The sequence below is a fragment of the Garra rufa genome, chromosome 25 (assembly GCF_049309525.1).
Source record: "Garra rufa chromosome 25, GarRuf1.0, whole genome shotgun sequence".
NCBI classification, from domain to species: domain Eukaryota; kingdom Metazoa; phylum Chordata; class Actinopteri; order Cypriniformes; family Cyprinidae; genus Garra; species Garra rufa.
In genome coordinates this window covers 23755219-23767891 of record NC_133385.1, presented here as the reverse complement: position 1 = coordinate 23767891, position 12673 = coordinate 23755219, and the positions used below count along the sequence as shown (strand labels likewise).

At 34.3% G+C, this 12673-nt stretch overlaps 1 protein-coding gene across 1 annotated transcript; it reads left to right on the top strand.

Annotated features, from left to right (window-relative positions):
• The first annotated feature begins 1040 nt into the window (after positions 1 to 1040).
• Positions 1041 to 11247, top strand: slc15a5 (solute carrier family 15 member 5). The gene is made up of 9 exons (XM_073831376.1): positions 1041 to 1395; positions 3390 to 3612; positions 4484 to 4653; positions 6568 to 6788; positions 7929 to 8115; positions 8312 to 8500; positions 10167 to 10298; positions 10912 to 11020; positions 11103 to 11247. The coding sequence occupies exons 1-9, from the start codon at positions 1041 to 1043 to the stop codon at positions 11245 to 11247; spliced, it is 1731 nt and encodes a 576-aa protein (XP_073687477.1).
• Positions 11248 to 12673: the final 1426 nt, after the last annotated feature.

The window sequence follows — 12673 nt, the reverse complement described above, 5'->3', positions numbered from 1 at the left end:
TCTTTTTATTTATTCAAATAACCAATTAAACATCAACCTGATATAAAGTAAATAAATAAATACATATTATTTATTATGTGTTATTATTTTCTGTTTTTAAATAAATCAATTTGTTTTCTTTTTATTTCATTCATCCAATTCAACATCAAGCTGGAGGAAAAAGTAAATAAATTAGCCATCAAACTAAAGAAAATAAATATTATATAAATTATTTCTTATTTTCTCTCTCATGTAAAACATGATGAAAATGACAAATCAAATATATAATAATAATAAAAACAATACATCCTCTATCTTACCATAAAAGACAGACATCAAGATGGGCCTGTGATTTTGCATTTCACATGCTGACTATTTTGGCACTGCCTCTCAGCCGCCTTTCACAGTGGGGTGTCATAAACTAGCGGCACCTTGTGTGCTTAAAAGTTTAATTATCTTTAATTTGCTAGCACCACGTTGATACATGCTTGTGAAATGGATTTGAGAGACATATCATTAAGTCCCTCAACTTCACACCATTTAAATAAATAAACAAGCATGAAAAAAAATACAGGCCCGGCTCCACAAATCCTAAAAACTGGAACCTGGCCTCATAAAACACGTCTTCTAAAACCTGAAGATGAAGTAATATACTTGAAGATCATGTATTCGAAACCCAATCCAGTTTAGTTTTTCTCCACAAGGAAAGCAAAGCATGTTCTTCGCCGGCTCTCCGAAAACATTCATTATGAAAGTATGTCTCACGTCTCTGAAACCACTTTCATCATCACTGCCGCCACGTCATCCATCTTAATGAGATTCGACCAGAGACCGACGAAGTTCAATACATTAGTGAGGAGAACCAGTGCATCAACATTACCCAGAAACCTCAGTCAGAAGACACATCATGAACCTCTGTCCTTCTGGCTAAGGCTCTGTTGTTAGGCCTCCACAAGATTTCACAAGTTTGTGAGGAATTGCTGGTCTGGTTCTCTAGTAATGGAGATGTGGGATCGGCATTGTCTGAACATCACTTCCACAGGAAGATCTCCAGAAGCAACATGTTGCCCGTTGATCCTTTTGATACACACGATGGCCACCTCCCTCATGGGATCTGCACGTCTTCATATCACGGTGGGACGGTCGGCAAGCCGCGTAAGGAACGTAAGAAGCTGCAGGTGATTGTTTGCGTACTCTTGGTGGAGCTTTTCGAGAGGTTCACCTTCTTCGGGATTGTTTGCAATATGATCCTCTTCTGCACCATCAAGCTGGGATACAGCAGCTATCAGGCAGCCATGGTGAACACATGCTTTGTGGGAGCCAGCGTACTCACTCCGGTTCTTGTGGGATGGTTTGCCGAGACGTGTTTGGGAAGGACGACGGTTCTCTGTTTTTGTGCGCTACTTCATTTCTTCGGTTAGTGGTTGCCACTTGTTTTGTTCAGGATTTTGCCTAATGAAACATACAGTTACCTATGTGGAGGTGCACTAGAATAGCGTAGAGTGCTAAGTATTGTCTTTTTATGTTCAAATTTCCATTTGAAGAGATCTGAAGTTGAAGGACTATGTGGTAAATGACAGTGGTTCTCATTCTCAACCAGTGATCCAGGGCCCACTAGGGGGCCTTAGCAAACTTCCAATGGTAAAATTACTTATTTAATTATTAAATAAAGCAATTGAAATTTTGAATTACACTACTGTTCAAAAGTTTGGGGTTGAAAAAGTTTTTTAAATATTTTTAAGGCTGCATTTTATCAAAAACAAAGTAACAACTGTATTGTGAAATATTATTACAACTTTTCTATTCAAATGGATTTTACTTCAGAAATCATTCAGATATGCTGATTTGATGCTCTAAAACATTGTAAATGTCTTTAAAAAAAATCTTACTGACCCTAAACGTTTGAATGTATATTGAATGTAATTTAGTTTAAAATAATCGAACTAATTTAAAATCTTGTTTAATTATCTACATAAAAATGTAACTCTTTATATATGCATATATATTTCTATTAATTGTTTTTATTAATGATTAGACAGTTCCTAAAAGTTCTGTAGTCACAGAATTAGTCATAGTTAATTATTTATTTAATTATTAATCTACATTTAAATTAAAATTAAAATACTTTTTTTTATTTTTATTAAAAAATAAAATGCATTTTTCTATATATTGGTTTTATTGAAGATTAAACACTTCCTAAAAGTTTTGTAATTACAAAATTGATTATTTACTTATTATATTTAATTATGAATCTACATAGAAATTAACTATAATTCCTTTTAATTTTTATTAAAAAAATTAAATGTATTTTTCTAAATATTGGTTTCATTAAAGAGCAAACACTTGCTAACAGTTTTGTATTCACAGAATTAATCATAGTTAATGATTTATTTACTTATTATATTTCATTATTAATTTACATGTAAATTATAATTAGAATTTTTATTTTTATTAAAAAAATAAAATTTATTTTTCTACATATTGGTTTCATTAAAGATCAAACAGTTACTAAAAGTTCTGTAATAACAAAATTAGTCTTAGTTAATTATTTATTTAATTATTCATCTACATATAAATTAAAACTATAATTCTTTTTTTTAATTAAAACAATTTACTTTTCTATATAGTCTTTTTAAACATCAGACAGTTCCTAAAAGTTCTGTAATTACAGAATTAATCCTGGTTAATTATTTATTTTTATTATTATATTTATTATTAATCTACATAAAAATAAAAACTATAATTATTATTATTATTATTTAAAAAAATAAAATGTATCTTTCTATATATTGGTTTTATTAAAGATCACACAGTTCTTAAAAGTTCTGTAATCACAGAATTGATCAGTTAATTATTTAATTAATTATTATATTAAATTATTAATTTACATATAAATTAACTATAATTATCTTTTTATTTAAAAAAAAACAATGTATTTTTCTATATATTAGTTTTTTTAAAGATCAGACCGTTCCTAAAAGTTCTGTAATCACATAATTAATGATTTATTTTATTATTATAGTTATTATTAATCTACATATAAATTAGAATTTTTTTTTATTTAAAGATCTTACAATTCTTAAAAGTTCTGCAATCACAGAATTGACCACTTATTTAATTATTATATTTAATTAATAATCTACACATAAATTAAAATCATAATTCTTATTTTTTATTAAAAAATAAAAGGTTTGTATTCACAGGCTTAATCATAGTTAATTATTTAATTATTAACCTATACATACATTTGAATTATAATTATCTATTTTTTATTAAAAAATAAAATGTATTTTCCTATATATTGCTTTTATTAAAGATCAGACAATTCCTAAAAATTCTGTAAGCACAGAATTAATCATAGTTAATTATTTATTTAATTTTAACTTTCTGTTGTTGGTCCATTTTTACAGGAACCGCCTTGCTTCCCGTGGTCGCATTTCCTTTTGAAGATTTCTATATCAACACACATAATATTGTGCATCAACTTGAGCCTCACCAGCAACACATACTATTCTACACGGCACTTGTTGCTGTGGCTCTTGGCATTGGTGGCATTCGTGCCATTCTCTGCCCAATGGCATCCTATCATCTTCAAGGCTGTGATCAACATCTGCTCCTATCCTTCTTCAACTGGTAAAATGATAAATCATCATTAAAACATAATCTGAACACAGAATTTGTTCTACTGTACATGTCAATACAGCATTTTGCTGCACTGGTAGAAAAGGTAGCCATCTTGTACATATACTGGCACCTAGTTTTGTGGATATAAAAAGCAAAAGTTTACAGTTTACATTGTAGAAATATGCTTTTACTAAGTACACATTTAAAGGGATAGTTCATCCAAAAATGAAAATTACCCCATGGTTTACTCACCCTCAAGTCATCCTAGGTATATATGACTTTCTTCTTTCAAACGAATACACTCAGAGTTATATTAAAAATATCCTGGCTCTTTCAAGCTTTATAATGGCAGTGAATGGCTGTTGAGATTTTAAAGCCCAAAAAAGTGCATCCATCCATCATAAAAAGTACTCCACACAGCTCTGTGGGGTTAATAAAGGTTTTCTGAAGTGAACTGATGCGTTTGTGTAAGAAAAGTATACATATTTAAAACTTTATAAACCGTAATCTCTCGCTTAGGCTAATTGCCAGAAGCTTGTTCATTTAAATATGGATATTTTTCTTACACAAACACATCTATTCACTTCAGAAGGCCTTTATTAACCGCCTGGAGTTGTGTGAAGTTTATTTTATGATGGATGGATGCACTTTATTGTACTTCAAAATCTCAACACCCATTCGCTGCCATTATAAAGCTTGGAAGAGCCAGGACATTTTTAATATAACTCTGATTGTATTCGTCTGAAAGAAGAAAGTCATATATACCTAGGATGGCTTGAGGGTGAGTTAAACATTGGGTAATTTTTATTTTTGGGTGAACTATCCCTTTAAGGCACATTGTTCAATAGATTCAAATGCTGCAGCTGTTCACAATCCACAGGTTTTACTGGCTGGTCAACCTGAACTCGACAGTTGTTTTTTTGGGGATTGCCTACATTCAGCAGTCAGTTGCCAAAAACCTGTGTTTTCTCATCCCTTTCACTTCTGTTCTCCTCGCTCTCATCGCCATTCACATGGTGCGCAACAAGCTCACCTTCCGTCCAAAAAAAGGTAACAGCCATTCATTATACATATACACACAGAAATGCAGAGTGACAGTGGTGGCATATTTGACCCTGGACCACAAAACCAGTCATAAGGGTCCATTTTTGGTGCAAAAAAAAAATACAGAGAAAATTGCCCTTAAAGTTGTCCAAATGAAATTCTCAGCAATGCATATTAATAATCAAAAATCAAGTTTTGATATATTTACAGTAGGAAATATACAAAATATCTTCTTGCAACATAATCTTTACTTTAAGGCCCGGTTTCACAGACAAGGCTTAAGCCTAGTCCTAGACTAAAATGTAAGTCTGAGCTGTTTGAACTGAAAGAAACTTGCACTGACTGATCTTAAAATTAGGGCTGGGACTTTAACGCGTTAATTTAGATTAATTAATTACACAAAAATAACGCATTAAAATTTTTTAACGCATTTTAATCGCACTTAGGTTTGCACCACGGAACGTTTCTCACTGGATGAGACTCGACGGACCGATTATACTGAAGCACCAACTAGAGTTCAGACAAGCTGCGGCCGTCCTAAATAGTATTGTACGTCCCAAATCGTAGTATGTTTAAAAAAGTATTCCAAAGATTCCCGGATGGTCTACTACTTAACGATCAATGCACACTCTAACGGCTAATACTGCCCACAACACACTGCGCCGTGAACGAGGATTCGATTAGAACTACAAACACGCATAAAAAGTGTTAAACTACAAACATGGAGGATATGCGCGACCAACGGACAGGTAGAGAAAGGGGTTTGAGTGATAAATAATCAGTGTGTAACCTGATAAAAAAAATATTTTTTAAATGTTATCCGCGTTATATTCCATGTGCAGCAACATTTATAATGATAGGTTTGGTCATTAACGTTTAAATGCATAATTAAGCAAACACAAGAGCAAAGTTCTCTGCATGAAAGACTCGTTAAAGAACGTGCCTCTTAATTTCTCTCTAAACAAAATGTAGATAATGTTAACTGTGATGATTGACAGGGCAGTTTAAACAGTGACAGGATTCAGGTAACTAAGCAACAGAGCATCCCTTAAAGAAGCAGTTATGACGAAGTAGTATGTCCCAAAGCCTGCCTACTATTCTGCTACAAACTCAAAAGTATGTACTTTTCTTCACAAAAAGAGTACATACTTATAGGGTATAGTATAAGTAGGCGAATTGGGACGCAGCAAAACAAACCACAGTGAACATGGACAAAAAAGCTGATGGGACCGCTTTGGTTGGCCCTGTGGATGGGAAATTTTGTTACAAAAAACGAATGGATGGAACCGTCGATAAGAGCATGGTTGTGTGCAAGCTATGCAACAAGGAATTCGCATCTCACCGCAGCACATCGAGCCTATTGCTACACTTAATGGCAATATTGCACTGGTCTGTTGGACTTGGTTGAACAAAAATAAACAATATTTTGTTACTTAGGCTTATGTATTCAGTCATTATTCAATGGTATACTAAAAATCCATATGAAAAAACTTACTTCTCACTGTTCTCAGGTCAAATATTTATATGCGATTAAAATGCGATTAATTTCGATTAATTAATTACAAAGCCTCTAATTAATTAGATTATTTTTTTTAATCGAGCCCTACTTAAAATATATCGGTGTCTTTGTTTTATCTCAAGATGCACACCAGTAATGTTTTTTTCTAAGCATGTTTATAAAAATTACTTAAATATCCTAATTGAACTATCTGCTAATCCTGGTTTAGTCTAAGCCTTGTCTGTGAAACCGGGCCAATATCCTAATGATTTTTGGCATAAAAGATACATTGATCATTTTGACACATACAATCTATTGTTGGCTACAAATATACCTGTGCTACTTAAGACTGGTTTTGTGTTCCAGGGTCACATATGTTCTAATTTCTGTTCTTTAACCAATTTTCATCTGTGGATTAACAGGCAGTTCCTTGCTAACTACGCTGGGAGTGTTCCTGAATTCTCTCAAAATGTGCTGCCTCCATTATCGCCATTTAAGCGGAGATGTTGCCAACTGGCTAGACCGTGCCAAGGAAAACAATGGGGGCTGTTACAGTGAGACCAGCGTAGAAAATGTCAAGATCCTAGTCAAACTTTTCCCACTCTTTGGACTTCAGGTTTTATATCGAGCTTGCATTACCCAGGTGAGTACAGTTGCAGAATCTTCAAAATGTTAATTATTTTAGCAAAATAAGATGGATGATACAAAATGCATGTAATTTTTTTTTTAGTGCTGCTGACCTGAATAAGATATTTAACATGAAAGATGTTTACATATAGTCCACAAGAGAAAATAATAATTGAATTTATAAAAATTGTTTAAAAGTTTACATACACTTGATTCTTACCTGAATGTTACCTAAATGATCCACAGCTGTGGTTTTTTTTAGTGATAGTTGTTCATGAGTCCCTTGTTTGTCCTGAAAAGTTAAACTGCATTCTGTCATTTAGAAAAATCCTTCAGGTGCCACAAATTCGTTGGTTTTCCAGCATTTTTATTTATTTGAACCCTTTCCAACAATTGGATAACTGCAGGACATTAATGAGTCGATTTTTCTCGAAAGATTTTTCTTATTTTGCCAGAAAATCTTTTTCTTTTCTTTTTTCCATTTAGTGCTGTCTTTCAGAGGCTACAAAAGATAGTTACATGTTTCCCAGAAGTTAAATTTACCCTAATATTTTAATGCATAATTTTTCCTTCTGAAGCATCAGTGAGCGTTTGAACCTTCTGTAATAGTTGCATATGAGTTCCTCGGTTGTCCTCAGTGTGAAAAGACGGATCTCAGAATCATACACTGAACTTTTAAAAGGGTTCAAATACACAAACAAGTTGAAAAACCAAAGAATTTGTGGGACCTGAAGGATTTTTCTGAAGAACAGCAGGCAGTTTAACGGTTCAGGACAAACAAGGGACTTATGAACAACTATCACTAAACAAAAAAACACAGCTGTGGATCATTCAGGTAACAACACAGTATTAAGAATCAAGGGGAACTTTTAAACAGGGTCATTTTTATAAATTCAACTATTATTTTCTCTTGTGGGCTATATGTAAACATCTCCTATGTGAAATACCTTATTGAGGTCAGTACTAAATAAAAAATAACATGCATTTTGTATAATCCCTCTTATTTTGGTCAAATTATGAACATTTTGCAGATTCTGCAAGGTGTTTGTAAACTTTTGACTTCAACTGTATGTAACAGCTTAATGCTTACTTGAATTGTTCAGCAAACTAGCTTCTGTAAAATCTATTCTTAATCAATAATCAATTCTTTTAACAGATCCCATCAGGCTATTATCTACAGACGATGCATTCCAACTTAAAACTCAACGGCTTTCTCCTGCCAGTAGCAGTGATGAAGGTCATCAGTATACTGCCAGTGTTAATCTTAGCACCACTGCTGGAGCTTCTGAACACCTGCTACCAGTCTCCAAAAAAAATCCTGCCCTCACCAGCCACATTCATAAGTGAGCATCCAAGCTACAATTGATAAATTGCTTGTTCAACTTAAGCTGTCTTCATGTACAATACTTCCCATTTCGAAAGTGGTAATTATTGAGCTTCTCACATTCAAGTGCTTTGTTGTCAGAAAGAATAGCAATTATAGAGGATGGTAAAATAACATTTTATATGCACTGTTATTTAAACTATGTTTACCTGCAGCTGTGGGTCATGCCTGTGCAGCTCTCTCAGCACTACTGGCAGGGATCTCCGAAATCCACAGGAAGGATTATCCACAAGTGGAGCAGACATTATCAGGAAAGGTCCTGCATGTGTCCTCCATGACCTGTTTCCAGCTTACTCCCCAGTACATTTTACTGGGAGTGGCAGAGGCCTTTGTGACACCAGCTTGTACGTATTCTCAATTCACTTTCTAAAAGACAAAATATATGCTCATTTAAAGAATTATATTCCTGATAATTTACTCACCCCCATGTCATCCAAGATGTTTGTGTCTTTCTTTCTTCAGTCGCAAGGAAATTAAGGTTTTTGAGGAAAATATTCCAGGATTTTTCTCCATATAGTGGACTTCAATGGGGTTTAAGGTCCAAATTGCAGTTTCAGCACAGCTTCAAAGGGCTCTACATGATCCCAGCTGAAGAATAAGGGTCTTATCTAGCAAAACAATCTGTCATTTACTAAAAGAAAAATTAAAATTATATACATTTTAACCACAAATGCTCGTCTTGCATTAGCTAGACTTCACAAATTACATAATTATGTTGGAAAGATCACATGCAGTTAGTTCTTCATCTGAGTAGTCTGTTTCAAAAGGTAAGGTTTGGTGAAAAACTCCATCTCATTTTCTCCTCTCCTCTATTCAAAATCATCCAACATTGTCGTTTTACCTTTTTTTGTAAAGGACATTTGACTTTCTTTGCCTAAGCCTTTTTCACAAAAATCGGAAATTACGTCAGCGCAGGGTAAAGTCAGTTCCGCTACAGGTCTGCGCCTATTATATTAATATGCTCTTGTCTCAAATAATGCCTTTTACGTTTTCTGTTTTGTCTGTTTTCCAAGTTGTTGTTATATAATCAACAAAGAAACAACATTTTTACTTGTTTGTGATTTATATGGGCACTCGGACCGCTGACTCATCAATAAAATATGCGCAACATAGCGCCAGCTATAGTTTCTGTTCTCAATCTCCGGTATATTTAAGCGTATTTTCTCAATTTACTCAGTCATTTCCCTCAAATCACTACATCATGGTAAATTATGACAGCATTTGACAGCATTTATATCCAAATGCACATTTTCCCATGATTAAATTAAACAATTCTGAGTCCAGATGATGCATAAACTCAATACAGCAACGTAATCCAGATCCAAATGGAATAAAGCCATTAATCGGAGTCTTGTCTTGTTTAGTATTATATTATTTTATGTATATATATCCCTGGGCACATTATGCAACGTACATTTACACCGTAAAATGAATAATGCAAAGGAGAGCAAGTAGAAAATACAATATTACTTTAATAATAATAATAACAACATTAATAATCGCGAAAAAAATGACGTGAAGACTCAATGCACAGCCAGCACCAAATAGACAGAACGGCAAAACTCAAAACTGTACTGTATTATAAGTGCTAACATTCATAATTAAATAAACAGTCTATGTGATGACCAGAAGCTGACACACAGTTTTTGAAAAAATGTTTGCTATTTTTAGAGTAAAACCCCGGTATATATCATAGTATCATAGTATCTATTTTGTAAAAATAGACTTAAATTCCCGAATTTACGCGTTAAGTACGGCCACTGCTGTCACCGGAAAAACTTTTACCCTGCGAGCGCCAATCCGGAAGCCAGAAACACGGAAGTGTGAAAAAGGCTAATTGAAGTCCACTCTATGGAGATAAATCCTGGCATGTTTTTCTCAAAAGCCTAATTTATTTTCGACTGACGAAAGAAAGACATGAACATCTTGGATGACAAGGGGGTCATTGAATCAATCCCAAGAATTAGCCAAGAACATCACAAATTCACTCACTTTTGTTTCTCTGCTCAGGCTCTCTCATATCCTTCTGTCTGACTCCCAGCAACCTTAGAGGCGTCTCCTTGCACTTCCTAACCCTTTCATACGGAGGTGGCTGCTTTCTAGGGGCTTTCCTCATTCACTTCCTTTATTTTGTGTCAGGAGGTAAACATACTTCACTCTTGAAAATGTTGAAAAACTTGTTATTATTGTGCAATGTCAAGTCTCAGAACATAAACTCAACATAGAGTGAATTCACAAAGTGTCATCAATCGGCCATATTGGAGGCACTGAACGTAAACAATGCCACTGAACCAAATGAAACAAATATTTAGCTGATTATTGCTGCTGAAAATTGTCAATTATTGTCATGTTTTGGGCTGTACTAATCGGTTGGACTGGGAAAAACATTTGGAGAGAACTGTAGACTGCCAAAAGTTTTAACAAATCATTGAGAATAGTGCAATTTCCAGTCAGGTAGGTGAAATATTAGGCTAATATATTAATTAATACTGCTCGTACATATCTTTACTTTAGTTTGTCAAAATATTGCGCTCTTTCCTGCTTACTAAGTCCTTCTCTACATGATTTAGCAGCTTCCACACATTTATGTTTTCATTTCCATGGTTTAGACAGCATAAATTAGCAGAACAACGTATTCAGTAGTACATTAACCGTGCAATCCATGCTGTTGTTTACATCCAAGTATCTCCAATATGGCCGCACATCGGGGAAACTGACCAAAAGTGCAACTCTCTATTGTGTTTTATGATTACAGGAAACTTCTATCCTAATAACCTCAGCAGTGGCAACATGGAGAGGTTCTTCTTTACGCTGGCCACATTAATGGCTATAAACACACTGGTGTTTTGGAGAATATCACAAAGGTACAGTTAAAGCTATAATAATAATGAATATTTTGAGTGTTTACAGGATTGACTGATGAATCTTTGTAATGTTTTTGGGTAGGTATGCTGATCTGAGTGTGGAGCTGAGTAGTGGAGTTGGACACAGTCACCTGTACGAGAAACTCCTGCAATACAAGACCTGTCTGCGTTTTTATGACACACTGGATCGTTCGGACACCTTGACGTCAATGGAAACTGTCTTGTGAATTCATCGCACATATAAACCCTGTAATGCTGGCATTACACAAAAGACTTTTATCGCTTAGAACTGGAGCAATAGCTGTAAATAATGCAATTTTAGGGTATTCAAAAAATAAAGTTATTTTATGATATATATGAGTTACTGTGTTAATGACTCCAATTACTTTTTTTTCTCAGAATTGAGAAACTCACAATTATGACTTTTTCTCACAATTGTGAGTTTCTATCTTGCAATTCTGACTTTTTTCTCGCAATTCTCACTTTTTTTCAGAATCCAGATATAAACTCGCAATTGCGTGTTATGAAGTATGAATTGAGATATATAAAGTAACAATTCTGACTTTTTTCCAGAATTGCGAGAAATAAAGTCAGAATTGCGAGACAACTTGGAATTATGATTTTTTTTTTCTCACAACTGCGAGTTTGTATCTCGCTATTTTGCCTTTTTTTTTTTTTTTTTTTACCTTTTTCTTGCAATTGCGAGTTTGTATCTCGCAATTCTGACTTTTTTTCTAGCAATTGCATGTTTGTATCCCGCAATTCTGACTTCCCTGCTGAAAAAACAGCTAAAACCAGCCTAGGCTGGTTGGCTAGTTTTAGCTTGTCAGCAGGCTGGTTTTAGAGGGGTTTTGGCCACTTTCCCAGCCTGGTCAGGCTGGAATACCACCAGCTACTTCCAGCTTAAACCAGCTAAAACCAGCCAACCAGCCTAGGCTGGTTTTAGCTGTTTTTTTTTTCAGCAGGGTTTTCTCCTAATTGCAAGTTTGACTTTAGAACTTGCAATTGTGAGTTTAAATCTCGCAATTCTGACTTGTTTTACTTGCAATTGCAAGTTTATATTTTGCAATTCATACTTTTTTTCCCCACAATTCTTTTTTTTTTCTGGGAATTGATATAAACTCGCAATTGCGAGTTATAAAGTCAGAATTGCAAAGTATGTTTATCAATACTTACTTTTTGTGCTCACAATTTGTACTTTTTTCTCAGAATTGTGAGATATAAACTAATTGTGAGTTATAAAGTCCACTTTTGAGGGGGGAAAAAGACTGATATGTACTCAGATTTGCAAGTTTATACCTCATAATTCTGACATAATAACTCGCAATTGCATGTTATAAAGTCATAATCCCCTGCTGAAAAAACAGCTAAAACCAGCCTAGGCTGGTTGGCTGGATTTAGTTGGTCATAGCTGGTCAGCAGGCTGGTTTTTAGAGTGGTTTTGGCCACTTTACCAGCCTGACCAACCTGGCCAGGCTGGAATACCAGCTAAAACCAGCCACTTCCAGCTTAAAACAGCTAAGAGCAGCCAACCAGCCTAGCCTGGTTTTAGCTGTTTTTTTTCAGCAGGCTTGTGAGATTTAAACTCCCAATTCTGAGAAAAAAAGTCAGAAATGTGAGTTTAAATCTCGAAATTCTGACTTAATTTCTGAA